The sequence below is a fragment of the Aegilops tauschii genome, chromosome 7 (genome assembly GCF_002575655.3).
Source record: "Aegilops tauschii subsp. strangulata cultivar AL8/78 chromosome 7, Aet v6.0, whole genome shotgun sequence".
Taxonomy (NCBI): domain Eukaryota; kingdom Viridiplantae; phylum Streptophyta; class Magnoliopsida; order Poales; family Poaceae; genus Aegilops; species Aegilops tauschii.
This window is the reverse complement of record NC_053041.3, coordinates 17,722,628-17,747,667: the sequence shown is the minus strand read 5'-3', so window position 1 is coordinate 17,747,667 and position 25,040 is coordinate 17,722,628. Positions and strand designations below refer to the sequence as shown.

Here is a 25,040-nt window from a genome sequence, read left to right as displayed (position 1 = left end):
GGTCTGAGCATATTCCTAAGTCTGGGATACTGTTTCTTGTGCTCTCCTAGCACAGCTTCTACAACAAGGTATTTGGCCCTATAGGCCATGTGCCTTGGCACATCAACACCATACTTCTCATTTGCAGTTGTCAAACAGAGTGTGTATGCTAGTGGTTGGATCAGACCTGAACAATGACTCATAGGTCTTTGCAAGCCACTTTGCACTAATCCTTGATGTCTCTGTGCTGCGAGGGCAAGTGTGCTCCAGCCTTATTTTCTTAATAGCAAAAGTCTTCCCCCCTTTGATAACTACAGCAACTATGCAAAACTGGTAGTGCTCTTGCTTACAACAGTCAATTATCCTTTGGTCTGGTTTTTCCTGTTATACCTGAAGTCTCGGGCATGTATGATGTGCAAGCTCAACCCTAGGATCCTGCCCTAGCCACGCCCCCTTCCTTCTTAGGCACGTGGGAGGAAGGCAGGAGGGTTGGTGCCCCCTACCTTTCTCTCATGTGGAGGGAAGGCAGGAGCGCTAGCTAGCCGACCCCCTTTTCCTTCCCTAGGGCTGGCGGCCTAGAGGTGGGGTGCGCTGGCCCCTTGTGGGCTGGTGTGCTCCCCTCGTTTGGGCCATACAACCCAATAACCTCCCCCCCCCCCGGAACCCCTTCAGGTGATGCGATGAATACCCGGTACATTGCGACACCTTTCCGGTCACCAAATAGCATCGTACTATATATCAATCTTTACCTCCGGACCATTCCGGAGCTTCTCATCATGTCCGTTATCTCATCCGGGACTCCAAACAATATTCGGCCACCAATTCACTAACTCATATAATACTATATCGTCAATGAACATTAAGCGTGCGGATCCTATGGATTCGAGAATGATGTAGACATGGCCGAGACGCCTCTCCTGTCAATAACCAATGGCGGAACCTGGATGCCCATATTGGCTCCTACAAACTCTACGAAGATGTTTGTCGGCCGAACCTTTATGTCAACATACATAGTTTACTTTGTCTGTCGGTAAGTTACTTGCCCGAGATTCGATCATCGGTATCTTGATACCTAGTTCAATCTCGTTTCCGGCAAGTCTCTTTACTCGTTTCTTAAAACATCATCCTGTAACTAACTCATTAGTCACTTTACTTGCAAAGCTTCCACTACTAGGGAAAAGCCTAGCAGTAGCGCATGTTTTAGGCCTGCGAGTAGCGCGGGTTGCAGCGCCACTGGTACGGCGCTACAGCTAAAGGTTAGCAGTAGCGTAGGTTAACCCACCCTACTGCTATATCCACTTAGTAGTAGCGCTTCCTGGAAAGGGCGCTACTGGTAATTACTAGTAGTGCTTCTCGCAGCCCGCGCTACTACTATTATTCCGTATTATATTTCTTTTTTATTTCATGTTGTATTCATACACCTTTATACAAGTTTTCATACAGCAGCAATTTAGAGCTTGTTTTTACATCATAATGAGTTATTACATCACTGGGTGAAAGAACCGTGGACTAGTTTCAAGTGGATGTCCATCCACTTGAAACTAATCTGTGGTTCTTTCACCCAATGATATAATAAATATCATCATCATCATTATCATCATATCATTAATAACTTATCATCATAATACATCATTGTCATATAACACCTCCTCGTGATCATCGTTTTCATCAATGAGACATCACATAGCAAGTTGGTCACTAGTCATAATCACAACTACTCCTCATTATCAACTCTAACACATTGTACCACATAATAAACATTGTACCTCATCGGACCTACTCCATTCTCTTAGGACCTACTACATTCTCTTAGGTAAAATAGCATAAAACAAGATAGGCCCTGACTCTCCATTATGGAGAATGGAGATTCTCCTGTCTCCAATTCTTGCCTTTTGCACAACGTTGCTTCAAAGAACCTCCCTACGACTGACCATACATTTTGCCATTCTTTGATTATCATGTCTTCACCGGTTTTAGAAATCCGGTATGGACAGGTGTGATTCGTAGGACGACATGGCTGTATGTTGAAAACATCAAGGTGACCATTCTGAAACATCAGATTAGGCACACAATCCTTCGGGATTTTCTGTTGAAAAACATAGTAATAACTTCGTAGTTAGCAATGTAGTTCAGTTTTAGAAGTATGCAAAAGATGCACGGATGTTGTAATAGTAAAAAATCTTACCATGGCATCTCCATGGATGTTACCGTAGTTCAACACGTGCACTAGTGGCATGTATTGACCATAATGGGGAGGAGTTTGATAATAGATATTGTAATTTCAAGATCAGTACAAAAGTGATCAGATGATTTTTCTCCTGATAAGTTAATTCGGAGCCATCGGTGTAGTAGGTTATGTCTACCGTCTTCCGCATATTGTTTGAAGAATGAAAATAAGTTGTCAATGGAAATAAGCTATCAACTATTTTGAAATAGACAATATAAATTAGTTAATAACTATGTTTGAGAAACTCACATAGCGGTAGAATTGGAAGAGTATCAACAAGGACTCAAATGTCCATATTGTCTTGGTCGATGTCACGATCACCAAGATCCATGGTGACAAGCGTACCCTCATAAAAACCATACATCTTGCAAAGTGCTTCCCAATTTGTGCAACCAAAATGGGTTACGCTCTCAGAATTGTACAGATTTAATTCAAAATCCGTACCATGATGGGTCCTTAGGTGAATTTTCTTTGTTTCGAAACTTTCATGGTCTTCAAAATCCATCCTCTTCAAGACATAGCGTCTTGCATGGCATGGGATAAGCTAGTTGAATTGTAAAAGATGAAAATTACACGTTGAAATAGTTGAAGTCGTGCTTAATTATGAAAAAAACACTTGTCATCGCTGCATACCATTTCAACATCGAAGGTCTCCTGGAGCTTAATGCTGAAGCGCCGATCTTCGTCCAGGTGAGGCCTGTCGCACAGACCTCGGTCGTCGTTACACCAGTCGCACTCCCCTAGGAGAATGTCGTCGTCCGATGACGACATTTCCTATGTTCATAATTCAAAGATTAAACTTGTACAATTAAATATATGTACTACAAAAACTAAATTAGATTATTATTATTCATCACGGGTTGACTATCGGTCTGCCGAGTCTTTTCTTGAAAACTCTCAGCTCACGTGGTGTATACATTCGACCGTTGGTGATGATCGCTCCCCCTTTCATCCCCGAGTGCATTACACCAAAATGTCTAGCACACGGGAACGAATGATAAGCGACCCCTACGACAACAGTCGGGATTCTTCGTCCTCTCATATATGGTGGAGCCTCGACAGACTTAAAGTCAACCCGAAATGTCGTTTAATTATATTTTTAGAAAATCCAGGCCACTCGATATTTCCTACATATTCTAGCACAAGTCATGCCAAAATCCACTGAAAAATCCGCCATGACCTTTGCTAAAAAAAGTACATATCGAGCGCCTGAAATTTGCCGGAACTGAAATTAATCAAGCCTCCGGCAAAACATAGGCCACTCGGAGGTGTAACCTGCAAACATGACTGGCCACTTGGCCAAGCACATATCCTATTTGAGCAACACAAGATATACATGTTTTTATCTACATCATATGAGCATTCAAACTTGATGGTCATTGCATTTCAATGGTTGAAAATATGAACAAAAACATTTCAAAATATCTTATAGGACTCATATTGACATGGAGATTTGGCTGGTCTCACCTCGAGGTCGGAGGGGGTCGGTGACGGGGACGACGTCGGGGATGATGGAGGGGCTCCTGGGTTTCTGCAAAAACAAAAGCCCTATAAGCTATCAACTAATCAAATGCATACGCCTTGCATAGTGGGGTCCAATTTGAGCATTCAAAATAGGAGTACTTCTCCAATTTGAGCATTCAATAAGCAGAACCAAATTGTAAAATAAATAAGTATTCAAATTAGCATGCATTCAATAAGAAAAACTAAATCATCTCTTGCGTTTGTACATCGTCGAATATTGTCACTAATACATCTCAAATAGTATCATACATATAACATCACTAATACAACTAAAACCCTAGCGAACGACGGGTCTCGGCGCGGGCGGTGGACACCCAAAGAGAAGGAACCATCACAGGATCATAGCTCCTGTGAGATCCCTGAAGAACTTGCCAGGTATTGGAGAACCTGCCCTCCGACGCAACCATGTAGCGACGGACGTGCTCATCCTCCTCGCTGACACGGTGACGTACCACCTCCGCGGGGTCCTCAAGCCTCTGCACCGTGACTGGCCCACGCGACCGCCACCAAAGAAGGTTCGGGTCAACGACGGGCTGGCTCCTCACCAATCTGCGCCCCCGGTAGGTAGCACCTCCCAGTACTAGCGCGGCGGAGCCCCGTACCGGACATTCCCCTCTGATCAAGCAGGTGTCCTCCGCCGAGTCGACGACGAGGATGCGGGATAGGCATCGTCCACGTCGATGCGGCAATAATTGCTTTAACAAAAAAATAACAACTAAACATAAATTTTCTTACTAAAAATAAACTAGTTCTATTAATTCAACTAAACACTTACTATAAATAAAAATAAACTAGTTCTTACTAAAAATGAACTAGTTCCGCTAGTTCTATTAATTTTCTTACTAAAAAAACACTAGTTCTATTAATTCAACTAGTTCTTACTAAAAATAAGCTAGTTCTATTAATTTTCTTACTAATTTTATTAAACATTACTGCCCTAGTTCTTAAGCATCTACAAGTACTAACTAATTAGATGAACCCTACCTAGGAACTACTGCCCTAATTAGCATCTAATTTGATGAACCCTCACTAATTTGGTGCAGTCTCAAACTTGATGAACCCTAGGAACCCTAGCTAGGCAGAGGTAGGGGAGGAGGAGGAGGAGGTGTAGGCGTGCTCACCTCGGGTGCCGGCGGAGTTAGGGAGCGGTCGAGGGAGGGGCAGGCAGCGTCGAGGTCGGGGTCAGGGCTCGAGCGCGCGGCAGAGGGCGGCGATGTAGGGCGGAGTCGAGGTCGGGGCGGGGGCGGACTCGAGGGCGTGCGGAGGGCGACGGGAGAGCGCGCGGAGGCCGACGGCGATGCAGGGCGACGACGGCGGCGAGAGCAGATGAGTTCGATTTCGGGGAAGTGGCCGTGGGGAAGAAGAAGCCCGCGGTTAAGTGAAAAGTAGCAGTAGAGCGTTCTAGGAAAAGCGCTACTGCTACATTAGCTATAGCTAACTTAGCTATAGCGCTGGCTAACAAAACGCGCTACTGCTAAGTTAGCTATAGCGCTTGCCTTAAAACACGTTGCTGCTACGCCTTTCTCCTTTATTTTCCTTTTTCATTTGTTTTCCTTCACATTTTCTCTTTTTCCTTCCCCTTTTTCTATTTCTTTCATTTTCATTTACTTTTCTATATGTTTTTCATTTCATTTTCCTTTCATTACCAGTAGTGCTTTCTGCGTGAAACACGCTGCTACAACAACCTTAGCAGCAGCGCGCTTTGCTTAAGCTGGCTACAACTAATGGTAGCCTGGCGAGAACAGTAGGGGAATTGTAGTTGTAGCGTTTCTTCCATGAGACGCGCTACTGCTATAAACTTAGCTGCAGCGCATTTCTTTGGCACGCGCTAGTGGTAAGTAGTAGTAGGGCTTGTTTTTGCCCCGCGCTACTGGTAAAATTCTGTGTATAAGATTTTTCCTTGTAGTGTTCTTATGATGTGTATTACCGAGAGGGCCCCAGAGATACCTCTCCGATACTCGGAGTGACAAATCCTAATCTCGATCTATGCCAACTTAACAAACACCTGTAGAGCATCTTTATGATCACCCATTTAGGTTGTGACATTTGATAGCACACAAGGTATTCCTCCGATATCCGGGAGTTGCATGAGTTGAGTCACTGAACTCATCGCTCACTTGTATTCACATATCGCAGGGGTATTTATACATGCAGAGGTACAAGGGGGCGAGGGAGAGAACGTGTACAATGGCCGTGGCCGAGCATGCCGTGCATGCGAGGTGGGCGTGCCCACGATCTGCACGCCCCTGATGAACTGACGGAGAGAACAGGTCAAGGCCGTTGGCCCTCTGCTGGTGTGCGTGTAGTAGACTTCCAACAGCCCCCGGCAGCCGAAACGTGGGGCTCCCGAACATTGAGGTTGGTCCGGAAGTCGAGGAAGATACTCGTCGGCAGCCCTTTGGTGAAGACATCGGCGAACTGAGAGCTCGTTGGGACATGGAGGACACGCACCTCGCCAAGCGACACACGCTCCCGGACGAAGTGCAAGTCGATCTCCACGTGTTTTGTACGCTGGTGCTGGACAGGGTTGGTGGACATGTACATCGCACTCACGTTGTCGCAATAGACAACAGTGGCACGCTCCGGGGGTTGATGAAGCTCGCCAAGGAGTTGTCGCAACCAGACGGCTTCGGCGACGGCGTGCGCGACGGCGCGGTACTCGGCCTCCGCGCTAGAATGTGAGATGGTGTGTTGCCGCTTCGAGGACCATGACACAAGGTTGCCGCCGAGGAACACACAATACCCCGAAGTGGAGCGGCGTGTGTCAGGACTCCCTGCCCAGTCGGCGTCGGAGTACGCGACGAGCTCGGTGGAGGCAGACCGGTGGAACTGTAGACCAAGATGTGTGGTGCCACGGAGGTAGGGCAAGATGCATTTGAGGAGCTGAACGTGCGAGTCGCGTGGAGCGTGCATGAAGAGACAACAATGCTGAACTCCGTAGGAAAGGTCAGGGTGTGTGAGAGCGATGTACGGTAGTGCACCGGCGAGACTTCTGTATAGTGAAGGATCATGGAATAATGGGCCGGCATCTGCTGGAAGTTTTGCATGCGTGTCCACTGGAGTGGGTATGTGTTTGCAGTTTAGCATCCCTGCCCGATCAAGTATCTCCAAGGCATACTGTTCCTGTGACAAAAACAGGCCAGCAGTAGTGGAGGTGACATTAATGCCAAGAAAATGATGCAGTGGCCCGAGGTCGGACATGGCGAATTCCTGGTGGAGCGAGGAGATGATGGACTGTAGTAGAGAAGTGGCGCTCGCTGTGAGGATAATGTCATCCACATACAACAGCAGGTAAGCTAGCTGTGTGCCACGACGGAGGATAAACAGAGAAGAGTCGGACCGAGAGGCCACAAACCCGAGCTGGAGCAGGTACGTGGTGAACCGGGAGAACCATGCCCGCGGCGCTTGTTTCCGCCCGTACAGCGAGCGGTTCAAGCGGCACACACATGTGGGGTTGGCGGTGTCGACGAAGCCGGAGGGTTGCTGCACGTAGACCGTCTTGGCGAGGTGCCTATGCAAGAAGGCATTCTTGATGTCGAGCTGGTGGATCGCCCAAGAACGCCCAACGGCGATGCTGAGCACGGTGCGGATCGTCGCCGGTTTGACCACGGGACTGAAAGTCTCGCCGTAGTCGATGCCGGCTTGCTGCGTGAACTCTCGGAGCACCCAACGAGCTTTATAGCGAGCCAGGGAGCCGTCTGGATGAAATTTATGCCGGTATATCCACTTCCCTGTAACCACGTTAGAACCTGCAGGACGAGCAACCAAATCCCAAGTGTTATTCTGCAAAAGCGTGTTAAACTCCTCTAGCATAGCACGGTGCCAGTTGGGATCTTTCAAAGCCGCTCGGTAGGAAGAGGGGATAGGACTAATGGCGGATGACGCAGAGACATGTAGGCTGAGCTGATTTTTGGGAAGAAGGAATCCCGATTTGGCACGGGTGCGCATATTGTGCAGATTAGCGGGTGGATCGATAGGAACAGCCCTGGGCGGGAGTTTCGGGACAGGTGGCGCTGGGGAGCTGGCCGAGGCGATTGGCGTGGGGTCAGCACGGCTGGAGGCCGGAGTGGTGGGCTGATCTGTCGGGCATCGGGTGGCATGGCACTGGCCGGCGAGCGAAGGGTGGAGGGAGGGCTGTTAGGCGCGGATCCCGCGGGCGGCTGGTGAGGTGCGTGGGCGACGCAGTTTGGTGCTGGGTGCGGCGGGATTCGAGGAAGATCCTCTGCGGGGCCACTACGAGGTAGGTAAGTGCGCCGCTCGGGGAGGATGTGTTCGGTGAGATCTTCTGCGGCCGCGTGATCCGGGGAACGAGGCTGAGGTGGGTTAACGAATGGAAAAACAGTCTCGTCAAAAGCAACGTGACGCGAGATGATGACCTTGCGGGTGTTAAGATCGAGGCAACGGTACCCCTTATGCTCAAGGGGATACCCAATGAACACACAGCGAACGGCACGCGGCGAAAGTTTATGCTCGGTGGTGGGGTATACGTTGGGAAAGTAGAGACACCCGAAAACTTTGAGATGATCATATGTGGGATACTCGCTGTAGAGTCGAAAGAGGGGTGTGTCGTTGCGGATGGTGGAGGATGGTCGTCGGTTGAGGAGGTGTGTAGCTGTATGAAGAGCCTTGACCGAAAAGTTTGGAGGAAGGTGTGCGTGGAGAAGGAGGGTGCGGAGCACGTCATTTGTCGTGCGGATCATGCGTTCAACTTTACCGTTTTGAGGCGAAGTATACGGGCAAGAGAGGCGGAGAAAGGAACCGTGGCACGAGAGGAAGTCACAGAGCGAGGTGCTGAGAAACTCACCGCCGTTGTCGCACTGTATGCATTTGATGGATACATGGAATTGCATTACTACGTATGCGAAGAAACGGAGTAAGGTAATGGACGTATCAGATTTAGCACGTAGTGGGAAAATCCACGAAAAATGAGAGAAGTCATCAAGGATGACAATGTAAAATTGGTAACCGGATACGCTAGGAACGGGGGAAGTCCAGAGGTCGCAGTGTATCATATCGAAGGGAGCAGTAGTACACGAACGAGAGGATGAAAAAGGTAATCTGGATTGCTTGCCTTACTGGCAGGACTCACAAATATGGAAATTCAAACTATCTCTATTACATGGTGATTGAAGGAAAGTTTTAGCTAAGACTGAAAGGGAACTACTGCTAAGATGCCCAAGGCGTTGATGCCACAAGCTGCCATCGACGGAGAGGATCTGCTGGACTGCACCGGAGCTGAAGAACGGATATAAATCTCCATGGCTACTGGACGTCATTAGGATGCGCCGGGTTTTGAGGTCCTTCACAACAGAACCGAATGGGTTAAACTCAATTGTACAAGAATTGTCGCGAGTAAAACGACGGACGGAAATGAGATTCTTAATGATCGTGGGCGAGACAAGAACATCATTGAGGGAGAAAGAACCTAGGCAGGTGGAGCCGGCGGCAACTACAGGAATCCGGGAACCGTCACCAACGACAATGCTATTGGAAGAACGCGTAAGTGCATAAGATAGTTGGGAGAGATTACCCGTCTGACCGGTGACGTGGGAAGTTGGTCCAGTGTCGAGGAACCACTCGCCGGAGCCGTGCTGCTGCTGGTGCGCGATGTTGTTGAGGGCAGCATGGAGGGCGGCGTAGTTGTCCCAGGGGGCGGGGTTGGAGGAGCTCGCGCCGGCGTTGTAGACCTGATGCTGCTGGCCAGGACGTGGCCCTAGGACGCCGACAGAGTTGAGCGCGGTCCAGGGCGCGCGCGGCTGCTGCGGAGGTGGGAAGGGGCTCCCATACGGGGCGAAGTACCCCATCCATGGATGGGCGCCCAGCAGCTGCTGAGGAGAGCCGTGCCCTGCCAGAGCCGTGGAGCCGCTGCCAGCGCCGGGGTGTCCGCGGCCGCGGCCACGCCCGCGCCCGCGCCCACGAACACGATCGCCGCCGGATGCGGGCTCGGCGGGGGCCTTCCCCTTGTCCGTCTGGTTCCCGGAGACGTTGCGGTCGCCGCGAGTGCCCCCGGAGGAGCCGTCGGAGGTGTTGCCGATGGAGAGCGCGGTGGCGCCGTCCGAGCGCCAGTCAGCCCGAGCGCGCTCGTTCTGTGTGATCTCCTCAAGAAGGAGACGCGACCGGGCCTGCGCGAAGTTGGGGAATGGCACCTGCAACGAGAGGGTTGTGTAGCTGGTTAGCCTGTTCGCTCATCAAACTTGAGGTCTCGGGTGGATTCTTTGACTGGTCAAAATGTTTTTTAGGGTTTGCACGCTTCACACTCTCTCTCCAGTATATACACGCTGGAGCCTCAGCGCTTGTAGTTGCTCTCTTCACATTCTCTCGCCCTCTCCCGCTGGAGCCTCAGCGCTTGTAGTTGCTCTCTTCACACTCTCTCGCCCTCTCCCGCTGGAGCCTCAGCGCTTGTAGTTGCTCTCTTCACACTCTCTCGCCCTCTCCAGATCTAAACAAGACTTCGTTGGCCTCTCTCCCCTCACTGCTGCTCAAAGAGCCGGCAGGATCCGTCCGCCGGGAAGGGAAGGAGGCTTAACGCTGTCGCCATCGGCGAGGGACTACCGGCGCAGCTGTTCACTTTCCACCCAGCGGCGGCGCGGGAGGGCCTCCGACCCCTTCTTCTTCGCCACCGTCCCGTCGCCCACTGAACCACGCCCGAAGAACCTTAAGGTATAATTTACTTACTCCACATGCATTGCTCTAGCTGCATGTATACCATGAATCTCGGACGTGGTTCAAAGAGGAAAGGAGTGGGGGAAAGTAGTGGGAGGAAATGAAGGGAGAAAGTTGTATAGCATGAATCTAGGACGTGGTTCAAAGAGGAAAGGAATGGGGGAAAGTAGTGGGGAAAGTTGTATCGCATAAATCTAGGACGTGGTTCAAATAGGAAAGGAAGGGGCGAAAGTACTAGTTCAAAAAGGAAAGGAAGGGACAAGGCTGTAGAGTTTGAGCGGGACTAGATTTGCTGCGCTCACATAGGGAAAGGTGTCTAAAGATAACAAAACTGGGACCAACACAAATACGCTCCTCGGTTGTTTGTTCTTTGTTGCAACAGACTGTGCATGACCACAGTACATCGGTAGATGCACATGGTGCTAGTGCGTCCACTGTCCCGTGCAACTCATTAGCTGTTGTTAATCTAACGCCCTGTTTGGTTAAAAACTCCCTAGTCCCTACCTGCTTGGTTCCAGGGACTAAACATGGACTAGAGGTTATTAAATGACATGCTAAAAGACCATGTTACCCCTAGTGATAAACTAATAGAGACAAGGTGCGATGCGTGGCAGGGGCAACTGTTGGAAAAAGTCCCAAAAAGACTCCCTCGGGGTCTTCTTTCTTTAGTCCCAAATGCCCACTTTTAGTCCCTAAAAGTCCCTCCTGTTTGGTTTAGATGGGACTGACACGGAGTTTTTTTAGTCCCTGCACCAAAATGTCCCTGTAAACAAACACCCTCTAATAATGCCGCTGGAAAATTGATGCAATGCCACAGTTAAAAGCAAATTACATGTTTAACGAATTTTATTGTTAATATAATCTCTATGTTAATATTAATCAATGCCACCGTTTGAGAAATGCTAATGTCTTGCTTTCTTTCCCATTTAGATAAGGTAGATGCTTCTTTTTGTTGGCTCCTGTGTCATCCAACGCTATTGACCACTAATTGTTTTCTTTGCACCTCTGTGTAAACAGGGTTATCTACATCACCTCGTTGCCATTGTGACCTTTTGTTGCACTGCACAAAACACTTTTGTTTTAAGAGTGTTTTGTGCAGTTCAACCAAAATGTCACACCGACAACATTGCTTGATTGCTTGATCTTAGTGGAACTGCACAAGAGGAGATCTTACTTCCTATCCGTTAAGGCGAATTTGGTTCAGATCTTCCTCTTGTGAGTTGTTTGAATTCCGCATCATGAGAGGTCAGTACTAGCCTTCTTTCACATGATTGTGCAGTGTGCTTTCACATGTTGTGCTACTTGTACGATAATGTTGCTTGATTTTAGTGAACTGCACAAATGGAGACAAGACTTCCAATCTGTATGTGCACCGTAATATCCCATTGAGATAAGATAAGGATATTTCACAACTGTTGGCCTGTATTTTGCCACTTTCATCAGAAAATTAAGTTTAGTACTATACTTGTGCTCCCTAATTGACATGCCAAATCTTACATTGAAGGCGAAGCTTGTCCGTTATTGAACCAAGTGATGAAGGGGAAGAACAAGCGGAAGAAAAACAAAAATCAACTCCCGGTGCTGTAATGAAGCACTAGAACTGTGATGACACAAGTAATGATATAATTTTGCATCTTAATTTATTGCTATGGCTGGAACGAGCAATTGTTTTGCCACTGATTTGATGCCACTCTTAATGTAATATGTAATTATCTCTACTTGTGCAAACAAGGATCTTCTTTGAAGATACCATATATTTTAGTGGAACTGCACAAGAAGATGTTGGAAACATTAAATTAATCGAGGAGTATATAGTAAGCATGGCCACCATCGTAGATAGCAACAGATGGTTCCCGAAAAGTGCTTCATCTGTATGCTCTACACAATAAGCCTCCTGACAAAGGTTGGTACTCGCCCACTGATTTCATCCATATGATTGAGCTTTGTCATCTCTATTGGTGTTGTGCTACTATTTAGATACTTTCATGAAAAGTGGTATTGTCCTTGAGAAGTGCTTCATCTGTGTTGTTTTAAATATTTCCTTTCCTTTTTTTCGAGCAAACAGGGATGCTAGCATTTAGTAGTTCTCTTGTCTTTGCACAACAGGATCATCTTCCTCTGAAGAAGAATATGGAGTACGTGAAGTGACTAGTTCCGATTATGCCAGGATGAAGAAGCCCTGTCTATCTTCTCATCAGAAGGAGCAGTTGAAGGATGGTTACATTACTCCCCGCAAGACCAAACTAACTTCAGCTCAGAAGGACTGACAAATCTCCATTTTTTTGCTGTGATGCGCGAGTACAATGTTGTTCTAGGATTCTTTATGGTGAGTTCCATTTTTCTAAAAGTGTGCTCTACATGGACCATGTATGTGCCGGTTGAAACTGTCAATTCATAGTACAGTTTGTTTTATACTAATTATTTTTTTGTATTTGTGCAAACAGGGGTGCTCAGCTTGATTTCAATGGGAACTGCACAAAATGTACATGAATAAATCGAATCATTCATTTCCACCACAAGAAAGGAGGTGCCGATAAGTTCAAGGCGTTGTAACATATAAGGGCGGAATCATACAAGCTACGCGCGAATTTGGTTGATTTTGGTGGAACTGCACAAAAAGAACAGCTGGTTTATTTAGCACAAGGTGCCATGTAAATGTCCGAACTGATGGCAAACCCTGCCCATTCCACAATCGTAGGCATTTGATATTTTGGAATGGGACAACCTTGTCAAATTTTGCTCATTGATTTTAGCAAGACATGCGCTTGATATTTTTGAATGGGACGCCCTTTGCTGTCAGCAGCGTCGATCAATTTTTTCTTTATTCTTTAGTTGTGAAGTAAATATTGCCTTTGACATGTGAGCCGCTGAGATGCATAATCATCGATTGTTTTGAATGTTCTCTAGGAATTGCCAGGCCTGTGTGTTTGATTGCAATGTACAGAAACGCTAAAAAGCTGCTCAAACTCTTTGTACTCCTTCTGTTCCTTTTTACTTCGCACATTGTGAAAGTGCATACTTTTTTTGTATAAGATTGGTTAAAGTAGAGATACTTTGACTGCAGACAAAACTTGTATGCAGACTACAAAGGACTGGAGGGAGTACATGTGAAACTGCTGCAAACGAGGCGATCACCCTGGGAATAATGCTAGTACGTATTGTTTTGCATGTTCATCCAATGCCAGTGATACAGGAATTCGAACTAATCGAAATAAATTCATTCATACACGGTCGGATTTCATATAAACATGCCGGATTTCATTACATTTCATACATTCTTCAACTAAAAAGGGGTGCGCTCGAGGTATAATTAATTAACCGAAGCTACCCACCTGTGTCCCGCTGAGCCGAACAGAAGCTTCAGTGACTTAACTGCAGGTGCAGTTGCGTAACTGACATGTGGCCTGTTGGGCCCACGTGTCAGTCAACCAACTGCACCAGCAGTTAAGTAGAAGCAGCGTTCTTCTCCAGCGCAGCTCTCCGACTCCACGTCGCCGCCAAGAAGCTAACCGGCCGTCAATGGTCAACCCGCCTAGCTTGGCTTCAACCGGAGGGTAGCAGCGGTGGCCTTACTTGGACCCGAGCGGCGGCGACCTACCATGTTCTACTCTTCCTCGTTTTCTGTGTGGCGCGGCCTCGTTGGCAGCGGGGCGGGGCCTCGGCGGAGCCGGCGATGTCCTCTGTCTCGTTGCCGGCTAGAGGCGCCTCAGCGGAGCGGTGGAAATCCTCCCCCACGTTGCAGGCAGGGTGGGGCCTCGGCTGAGCCGGCGATGTCCTATGCCTCGTTGTTGGCGGGGCGGCGCCTCGGCGGAGCCGGCGGTGTCCTCTGCCTCGTTGTAGGCGCCGCGGGGCCTCGGCGGAGCAGGGCCTCATCAACACCAGCGGAGCGGGGACTCGTCGGAGCCGGCATTGTCCTCTACCTCGTCCTCGGTCTCGCCAAACAGAGCCTCGCCCGCTTCATCGCCCTCTTTGCTAGCCTCTTTGTAGGCGGCCGCAGCCTCTGCCACCCGCATGCGGTACCGCCAGCGCTCGAGGCAGCCCTTGCGGGCGGAGCGGTACGAGTCGAGCAGCGCCTCCTGCTCCGCCCGCTCCACGACGATCTGCTCCTCGGCCTGCAGGTGCTCCTGGAGGAGATGGTGGTTGTAGGTGGCGTCGGCCTGCGCCTCCCGGAACTGCTCCTCACGCATCTGCCTCACCCTGTCCATATATTAGGCACGGGCCTCGCCGATGGTCATGGTGCAATGCACCGGCAAGGATGGCGCGGAGGAGGGGGTTGGCGCTGGATCGTCGACTACCATGTTCTCCATTGGGACGTCGTCGTCCTCCGGCTGCCTACCGGCCAGCCGGTCGGTAGCAATGGCTGCCATCTCCTTGTGGTCCATCGTTCGCCCGTCCCGAAGAGCGCTGGAGCGCGAGGAACCAAGGTGGGCAGTAGTGGTGTGGACAGGAGAAAGGGAACGGATGCGGATGACTGCGGCTACGGCCGGCGCATCAGTTTATATAGCAATGGTGGGCGGGCGGAGGGACGGACGTGTGGCGCCGGAGTAGCTGCCTCGGCAACCGCGTATCATTAATGTGGCCGGCAGATGGACGGACGGACGACACTTGTGTCGTTTGAAGGCGGAGCAATCGCCTGCACCGGGAAGCGGGGCGGGCGGCGCTGACTGTTTCGCGCGGAAAGCGCGCGCAGGCGAGGAGATGACTATACTTGTAGAGGATGACAATGGGGACCCACCAGGTCCATAGCCTCACGTACGCAAGTGCCTCCTTATTTTATATATATATATATATATATATATATATATATATATATATATATATAATTTATTTTGCTTCCTCCTGGTTTCCTGACATCACGGTCCCACACCATTGTCAACCTATGTAGTAGTCAATAAACGAGAGAATTGCACAAGAAGCGGCCGACAGCTGGGACCAAGCAGCTCGAGCAGTATTTGTGTTTTTGAGGTGTGAGCACTGCAGAGTTTTTCGATGTTTAGCCCAGATATTAATTTTTCTTCTCTGAACAACAACGAAAACATCGCTGCAGGTATTAACTAGGCGGGCTGTGGCCCGTCTAGCCCAGGCCAGATATCCAGCCCAGATATAAATTTTTGTCAAGCTGAAAATGGCTAGCCCAGCTATACTTTTTTTAGGAATACCCAGACAAGGTCAAGTTGTTATTCTCCGCCCCGCTGAGCTGCAAATCTTTCGTAGGAGGGATGCATTAGGCTTAACAAGAAAATGGGCTTTAAGAAATAATAAATGGGATGTAATTATAAAAACTAGACAGTAACTATAAAAAATGCACCAAACACGTGATTCGTTTATAACATATTATTTTTGGATATTGAAAATTTTAATTTCATTAATTGTTGCGAGCGCAATGTTTCGTTGGATTTTTACGTAATATAAATTTATATTGAGATTGTATTTAATCTGACTAGAAATTTTGGGATAAAAATATTTCCGATCCCATCAAAATGTGGGAAATTTTATTGAATTCTGTTTTGAACGGTTGGTTGAAATGGGCTGTACTTTTTACAAACTGTAAATGGGTTGTAGTAAATTCCATTAGAATTCAAAAATGGGCTACACATTCTTACAAATCTCAAATGGGCTATAAGTTCTCTGCCACACACTTCTGGCCTTACTAAGTTGACGCGTCGCCTAAAAAAAAAGAGTTGACGCGTATGCAAGGCTTTGTCAACTTATAGTCAACACACGGTTCTAGCAGCAGTAGCCGTTGGATGTCCATCCAACGGATGCCGAGCTTCTTCAATCTCGGATATTCTAGCTTCACCCGTCCAAAAAATGATTCCTCCCCCTAACATCTGGGGCGCACCGTTTTGGAAGCTGACCTGTGGGCCTACTAAGTTGACGTACCAAGGGCTTTGTCAACTTAGTCAATATAAACGATTATAGCTGCAGTGACCGTACGATGTCCATCCAACGGTCGTCGTGCTTCTTCAACCTCTGGTCTTCTTGCTCCAGCCGCCCAAAGCAGCGCCGGTCGTGCCGCCTGCTCCTGCCTCCCGTGGCCGGCTATGCTGCCGCGGAGGCCTCACCGCCCCCTACTACTCCCACCGCTGGCCAGGCCATCCCTCCACTCACCCACACCCCCTATTATTCTGCGGCGACGGCAGCGCAGCCGAACCAGTGAACCCTCGTACTTCTCTCCGCGTGTGCATCCACTGTCGCGTCTTCCCCGGCTCCTCGTCGTCCCCTTCCTAGGCCTCGCCGTCGTCCACCGCCCTGGTGCTCTCGGCGCGGCGTGGTCAACGTGGTCAAGGAACGACTTCCATCGGACGTGGACTGTACGTGGAGAGGCTGACAGCTGGGTCCACGGCAGCCGCAAGGAAGTGCCTCCTTATTACGCGGAAAATAATTATTCCTCCACCTGACAGCGGGGACCCACCGGACGGGCCACCAGTATTTTGCGAAAAAAAATCGTTTCCCCCTGACAGCTGGGACCCACCGGACGGGCCACTGTATTTCGCGAAAAAAAGTTCCCCCCCCTGTCAGCTCGGACCCACCGGAAGTGCCTCCTTATTACGCACAAAAAAATGAATACTCCCCCGGCTAGCTGGGACCCACCTTCGTGGGAGGCTGACTTGTGGGCCTACTAAGTTGACGGGGACGAAGGGCTTTGTCAACTTAGTCAATATGAACGATTCTAGCTCCAGTGACCGTACGATGTCCATCCAACGGCCGTAGTGCTTCTTCAACCTCTAGTCTTCTTGCTCCAGCCACCCAAAGTAGCGCCGGTCGTGCCGCATGCTCCAGCCTCCCGTGGTCGGCTGTGCTGCGGCAGAGGCCACACCGCCCCCTACTATTCCCACCGCTGGTCAGGCCCTGCGGCGATGGCAGCCTCACACCGCGGCCGAACCAGTGAACCCTCGTACTCCTCTCCGCGCGGGCTTCCACTGCCGCGTCTTCCCCGGCTCCGCGTCGTCCACTTCCTAGGCCTCGCCGTCGTCCACTGCCGTGGTGCTCTACGTGCGGCGTGGTCAACATGGTCAAGGAACGACTTCCATCAGAAGAGTACTGTACGTGGAGAGGCTAACAGCTGGGTCCACGGCCACAGTCCAGTTTTTTTGTGATTTGCCAAGTAAGTCGCTTTGTCAGGCCTGTTGGGCTGCAAATCTTTCAAGACGAGGAGAGCTTTCATTCGGCTGGCCGAGAAAATGGCCATCAGTAATGAGAAATGGGATGTACATTTTTAAAACACATCAAACCGGCAATTAGTTTCAAATATCTTTTTTTCATTTCAAGATTTTAAATTACATTAATTTTTATGCGTGGAGAATTTGTTGGATTTTATATTGATATACATTTATTTTTAAAATTAGTTTGAATGTGAGTCGAAATTTCGGGATTAAAAACAGTTCGGACCGCACCGAAATATGCAAAATTTCGTATAATTTTTTAACCGTGGCCACAATATGGGCTGTAATGCTAACAAAAAGAATATGGGCTCCAAAAAAACCCTCAAGAATTAGCAAATGGGCTGTAAATTCTTAGATATAATGGCAGATGGGATGTATGCTGTTTTCCACAGGTTTGAGGCTTTCCTAAAAAAAAGGTTGACGCACAAGCACTGACTGTTGGATGTCCATCCAAGGGCCGTCGTGCTTCTTCAATCTCTGCTCTTCCTGCTCCAACCGCTCAAACAAGCGCCGGCGGGACTGCCTGCTCCCTCCTCCCCGCGGCCGGCTGTGCTACCGCGCAAGCCTCACCGCCCCACCGTACTCCCATCGCTGGCCTAGCCATCCCTCTACCCATCCACACCTGCTGTTATTCTCCGGCGACGGCAGACGAACAAGTAAACCCTTGTACAGTCGTACTCCCCTCCGCGTGGGAAACAACTGCCGAGTCTTTCCTGCCTCTGTGTCGTCCCCTTCCTAGGCCTCGCCGTCATCCACTGACGTGGTGCTCTCGGCGCGGCGTGGTCAATGTGGTCAACGACCGACTTCCATCGGAAGAGTACTGTGCATGGAGACACTGACAGCTGGGTCCACGGCCGCAGCAAGGAAGTGCCTCCTTATTACGCGCAAAATAATTATTACTCCACCTGACAGCGGGGACCCACCGGTGGGCCACCGTATTTGGGGAAAAAACGTTTCCCCCTGACTGCTGGGACCCACCAGCTACACCATCGCACGCAAGGAAGTGCGTCCGGGCAAAAAAAATGATTCACCCCCCTGACTGCTGGGACCCACCAGCTACATCTTCGCACGCAAGGAAGTGCCTGACAGTCGGGACCCACCTGGTCGAAGCGTACGTAGCGTTGTCATTCTGGTCGCGAACGTGTACGTATATATATACTGGTGGATGTAGAGGCGTGCACGTGTCGTAGTAGAGGCGCGTACGTGTCGTAGTAGAGGCGCGCATGTAGCATGTACACGTACGTACAGCGACCAGGGTGCAAGAAAGAAAATACGGCCACGTATGTGTACATACGGGCAGGGTCTCGAACGCCTACTCGCGCATACGTACGGCCAGGGCTCGTGTACATGGCTGGGTCGGAACGGAGAAACAGCGTCGTCGTCGTGTTCATGGGGAGGCAACGGAATGCGTTGTGTTCATGGGGAGGCAACGGAATGCGTCGTGTTCATCGGGAGGCAACGGAACGCGTGGGAGCCAACCGGCTGGGTCAGAACGGAATGCATGGTCGTGTTCATCGAGAGGGCTTGGACGGAACAGGCGATGGAAACGAGGCCTGGCGTACCGCACAACGGAGGAAACGGACCTCCTACGTTCGGAACGGGGTCCTGTTGATCGGGAGGGGTCTGGCGTACCGCAAAACGGATGAAACGGACCTCCTACGGTCAAAACGGGGGTCCTGTTATCGGGAAGGGTGTGGCGTACCGCAAAACGGACGAAACAGACCTCCTACGGTCGAAACGGGGGTCCTGTTGATCGGGAGGGGTGTGGCGTACCGCAAAACGGACGAAACGGACCTCCTACGGTCGAAACGGGGGTCCTGTTCATCGGGAGGGGTGTGGCGTACCGCAAAACGGGACTCCACGAGATACTGTTCATCTCCACCGTCGACCTCCTCTAGCCTCCACGGGCTATCGTCGACCTCCTCCAGCCTCCACGGGCTCCTGTTCATCCAGCCTCCACCGCGCGCTACTCCACCGGCTACTGTTCAACCACCCCTCCATGGGCACCCCTCCAACGTCTACTGTTCATCCAGCCCTCCACACCACGGGGTCATGTTCAACCACCCCTCCACGGGCACCCCTCCACCATCTACTGTTCATCCAGCCCTTCACACCACGGGGTCCTCTTCAACCACCCATCCACGGGCACCCCTCCACCGTCTACTGTTCATCCAGCCCTCCACCACACCATGGGGTCCTGTTCATCCAGAGGCAACGCCACCGCTCACTTTTCATCCAACCCCCCCCCCCCCCCCCCCCCCGCAACGCTCACTGTTCATCCCAGAGGCAGCATCGATCGGCTTCAGTTAGCAGCAGTAGCGAAGGAATCGCTCGATCGGGTTCAGTTAACAGCCATCGATCGATCGCTCGGGTTCAGTAACGCGTAGCCTGCAGTGCAATCGCTCTGGTTCAGTTAGAGCCCAACGCCGCCCTCGGGTTCAGTTAGAGCCAACGCCTCGCACACACACGCGTATGTGTACGAGAGAAACGCGCGTATGTGTACGAGAGGAACTCCTCGAAATTTTCCTCGCCCTTGCTTCTACCACGGTTTTTTCCTTTATGGACGGCCCAAAGAATGTCATGCAGCTGCGTCTCCGGCCCGCCCTGGACGAAAAGCCTATTTTCTGTCATGATTTTTTGTCATAGAAGTAGGAGCCCACCACATCTATGATGATACCGGATTTTATCACAATTATCGTCATAGAAGTGTCATATGTATGACAAAAAAAAATTCGTTCAGCCAAAAATGTCACGGATGTGTCTTTTTTTTGTAGTGTTACAAGTCAATGAAGAATTTTTTTTACTATTATTGCTCAAGTACTGTGCGAAGGAAGCTGAAGACAATATTCCTGATATTTTAGGAGATGCAAGTGAAGTGGAATAATGAAAATACATTGCATCAAGTACATTTTTGATTGTTACTGTAAATTTTTTCTATACATGTGAAATTGGAAGTGCATTATGCTTATGTATGCAATTAAAAAAAATTAAAAAGCCCGTGTCAATGCACGGGCATTGTACTAGTACAAGTAGGTTATCGGGTCGTCGAACACATTCCACCTCCAACGCGAGCCCATGTCACGCGACCGCTACCGCTCATCCACAGACAGCTAGACGTTGTTCTTCGTTGTCGGAAAGTCATGAAGAACTAAGGAGATCGAAATTGAGATCTAGGAGTGCTGAACAATTTATTTATGTAGAACACACGTAACAAAACATCTAGTGGTGAAAATTATAAGAAAATGAAATGAAGAGGCAGATACACAATCAGAAGACATTAACGGCGAAAGGGGTCCGGACCGAGTGCAGGCCATCCGACCAGGTAACAGCGCCGTATGCGTAACCATTCCTGGCCCCGGCGTGAGCGAAGCGCACCTCGTACGCGGCAGTGGCCCATCGCCTCGAGAACAGCAGCCGCTTAGGCGACACCTTCACTGACAGGCCTGGCGGTGCCTCGACAGCCACCACGTACGTCGCGTTAGACCGCCCGACGTTCGTGGCGGTGCGCGACACGGCGAAGGGCTTCCCGGCCGTGAGCTGTGGCACGGAGATAGACGGGTAATTGACGCTCTTTGCGATGAGGTCCGGCGAGGGCGCGCCATGCGGGCAGGTGAACTGGGCATCGCCGGAGACCTTGCGGATGACCTTGTCCTTGTAGCCCTGGTAGCAGAGAAAGTCGAGGTAGTCCCTTGTGGTGGTGTCGAACACCAGGCCCGGATTGAGCGCCCGAAGCGGTATGATCTCGCCGGCGCCCATGTCGTGTACAGTCGCCACCGCGCCACTGCTGCTCGCCACCGGCAGTCCCAGGTTGTTTCTCGCCGTCGCTGCATGCAGCCACGACCACGGTCGACCGTTTTGTTCAAAAATGCAAACGATCTTTTTTGGTTTGCTTTGATCGAGACACACACCTGTGGTCATGAGAGCTGATCTGATGATGGATGGGGTCCAGCGCGGGTGGGCCGACTTGAGGAAGGCACCGGCGCCGGCGACATGCGGGCAGGCCATGGAAGTGCCGGACTTGATGGAGAATGACGAGGGCTTCTTGCCGGCGGGGACGTCCTCCATGTTCATGGGCGGCATCGCGGCGAGGATGCTGACCCCGGGCGCCATCAGATCGGGCTTGAGGATGGCTTCAGTGAGGGCAGCAGGGCCGCGCGCCGAGAAGGACGCCACCACGGGCGCAGGCTTGAACAACTTGACGTCCTTTGTGGGGAGGATCGCAGCCGTCGGATTCCTGAAACATCGATAGTTCGATCATCGTTCATTTCAATTCTTTGCAAACATGGACAAAACGTCCATCTGTCCAGATATATATGACCTAATTTTTTTACGGGAAACTACGGCGGATTTACATTGCCCGTCAACAAAATCAATATTATATGAAATATTTATTACGCTTAAATTCATATGTTTGAAAACTTTTTTCCAAGATGAATTCAACCGTATATATTGTATGCATACATCTCATATAGTATTGATATTGTTCACGATCAAAATAAATCTTGAAATATGAATTAGGCCCTACATATGCGACCAGATAGAGGGAGTACTACCCCGTCAAAAAAAAAAAGATAGAGGGTGTAGTAATAGGAGCATTTGTTTCATGACTCACTTGGTGGAATTAATGTACCGCAGTATCTGTGCACCGGCATCGGTGCCCACCTGGGAGAAGGGGAAGCTAGCGGTGTCGATCGGTGCCTCCATGGCCTTGTGGTCGATCAACACTAGCCCCCTCGCCCCCGAATCCTCCGCGACGAGCATCTTTATCCGCCGCGTAATCCTCGAGTCTGTGCCGATGCACACCAAGATCTTCCCGGCCACCTTGCGCTTGCGCAGCGATCCCGGATAACAGTTGCTACAGTGCAATGCAATTCGTGAGTGGTGTGCTGACTGGTGAACGTTCGATCAACGCTTCCAATTCAAAAGAACGCACTGTCTTGTTGTGTGTACGTACCTTGCCTCAGACGCCGGTGCGCGCCGGGTTGCCGCTTGGGCCCCAAACACCAGAGGGTAGCGCTCTCCATCGAGGCTTTGGTTGGAGAAGTTTATGGCGGCACCCTGACATCCATGGCATGATAATTGACATGCCGCATCGTGTTGATATCGAGGGATAAGAAGCAGTCAAGCATGAAAAACAATGGTGATGGCGCACTAGTGTATCGTACCTTGAAGACCTTTCTGTTGCCGAGGACAATGCTGGAGTGGAAGGCGCGGTCGATGGTCGAGGCGGCGACCGTGAGGATCCACGGCGCGGAGTTGACGACGGTGGATGGGTCGGGCCCATCGTTGCCAGCCGAGCAGACCACTAGGACGCCCCTCTGGTGTGCGTGGAATGCTCCGAGTGCGACGGGATCGGTGAGAAGGTCTGGCACTGTATCGGTAGCGGTCTTGCCAATGGAGATGGAGATCACATCCACTCCGTCACTCACTGCGTCATCGATGGCCTTGAGTAGCGCCGAGCCGGAGCATCCGTTCTCGTCCTCGGTACACACCTTGTACGAGGCCACGCGTGCGGCCGGCGCACCGCCCTTGGCTGCGCCCCAGGCCAGGCCGTAGTAGTTGGCACCCTCCACAATCGCGCCTGCGGCTGTTGACGCGCAATGAGTGCCGTGACCAACGTCGTCTCGAGGCGAGCCGGTCGACAGCGCCACCCTGGCCAGGGAGGCATTTGGCGCCACCAAGCCGAGCTGATCGCCGTAGTACCGCGCACCAATGAGTTTCCTGCCAATGCAGGATTGCACATGTTTAATAAGCCTATATGTCATGCGATGCATATTTCAAAAGAAGGGGTGGGGGTGCGTTACTTGTTGCAGCTGCTCTTCTTGAAGCTTGGACCTTGCATGCACAACCCTCGCCACCTCGACGGCACGTCCCCCATCCCGTCGTCATTGAAACTCGGTGACTCCGGCCAAATACCTGTGTCGATGACACCGATGATGACATCACCGGAGGCCTGGGGTGCTCCGCCGTCGGGACGGAAGCCGGACTGCATGTCAAGGAAGTCCCAGGACCGGGTAGTGTGTAGTAGCAGCACGGGGTCTCGGAACACCGACACCACTCTTTCGTGCGCTACCAAACAAAACAAAATCAGCGCATCAACTATATATGTCACCATTAACAAGAAACGAGTAGATGGACTGAAGACCGAACCAGACAGCGCGAGGGCCTCCTCCTCAGTGAGCTCGGCAGCGAATCCCTCGAACGCATGGTGGTAGCTATGCGTCAGCCACCGTTGCTCCTGGGGTACAATGGACGCAAGCATCTCAAGGTGCGCGGCACGCATCATCTCCGCCAGCTTCACGCCACCACCTCCTGAAGGAGGACTCCCCATGTAGACGACATATGACTGAAATAACAAGGATACCCGACCCAAAATTATGCCATCAAACAAACCGACTTCAAGAGAAATGATATTCTACCTTGCAGTGGACGCGATATCCTGTTCATAAATCTATCATCCATCACTGATTTGAGATTTGTCCCACAATTTCTTGTTTATGTCAAAGTTTGATTTGTTTCACTGAGTTACAAACATATTTGATTAGTTTTTTTCTTGTCGTTTCAAAGTATATATCATAATGTTTTGATGTCTACCAATATATAAGATCGAGGGCACTTGTTTCAGAGTAAATTTGATAGTACACAAGGAAACATTACAATACAGTTTGAAACATGCATACAAACCAATATAGCATTATATATAATACTTTGAAACAAGACAATTTGATTCTCAGAATAAAAAAAGAGAAGAGTAACAAGGCTGCCGCAACATTACCTCTTTGGTGTGCTGTGCTGCTTCCGCTGAGAGGAGGTGGTTGGCGATGAGCAGGAGGAGGAGCTTGAGCAAATGCCAGTGCGCGCGGTTCATCATTGTTCACTAGGACTAGTATGGATGGATCGATGGGGTGCAGCCCAATTTGTAGCCGGAGTTGTTGTTCTTTTTGTAGTTTGTTTAACGGAATCCGAGTCATCGATCACGGAGAGCTTTTATGTTCCTTTTTCACCTGATGCACCACGTGCATCTCTCTCTCTCTCTCTCTCTCTCTCTCTCTCTAGCTTTAGTTGGTGGCTACATGCTGCATGATTAGAGCTTAATTACAAGTGAGGTGGTCGCCGATCACCAAGATCCAAGATGGATAGCTTAATATTACTAGTAGATACGATCGAGAGGAGTAGTATCTATATAGTACTCCTATATCTCAAGAAAAGTGGCCAATGGTGGCTGATCAGAATCATAAAGTTAGCCAATATATGCACAAAATGATCTGCTCCCATGCCATGGAACGCTTTTACAGCTAGCGCATTCATGTGGATAAGCTGTGGCCGTGTTCTACCTAATCGCTCTCGGTGGCTCGCATGCACGGCGCCCATCTTATCGGGACTCTTGGTGCTTACCTCGTGTCCTCGTGCTCACGTTGAAAAATTCATAATTAATTGGGCTTTTTTGGATGGATGATGGATCCAAAGGTATTTTGTAGGAG

General features: G+C 50.1%; 1 protein-coding gene across 1 annotated transcript; it reads right to left on the bottom strand.

Annotated features, from left to right (window-relative positions):
- Positions 1-20,391: 20,391 nt before the first annotated feature.
- LOC109748309 (CO(2)-response secreted protease) lies at positions 20,392-24,500 on the bottom strand. Its single transcript, XM_020307345.4, has 8 exons — positions 24,335-24,500; positions 23,710-23,905; positions 23,364-23,628; positions 22,725-23,280; positions 22,514-22,617; positions 22,172-22,414; positions 21,468-21,793; positions 20,392-21,383 (listed from the first exon to the last, which is right to left on the bottom strand). The coding sequence occupies exons 1-8, from the start codon at positions 24,428-24,430 to the stop codon at positions 20,827-20,829; spliced, it is 2,343 nt and encodes a 780-aa protein (XP_020162934.3). The 5' UTR covers positions 24,431-24,500; the 3' UTR covers positions 20,392-20,826.
- Positions 24,501-25,040: the final 540 nt, after the last annotated feature.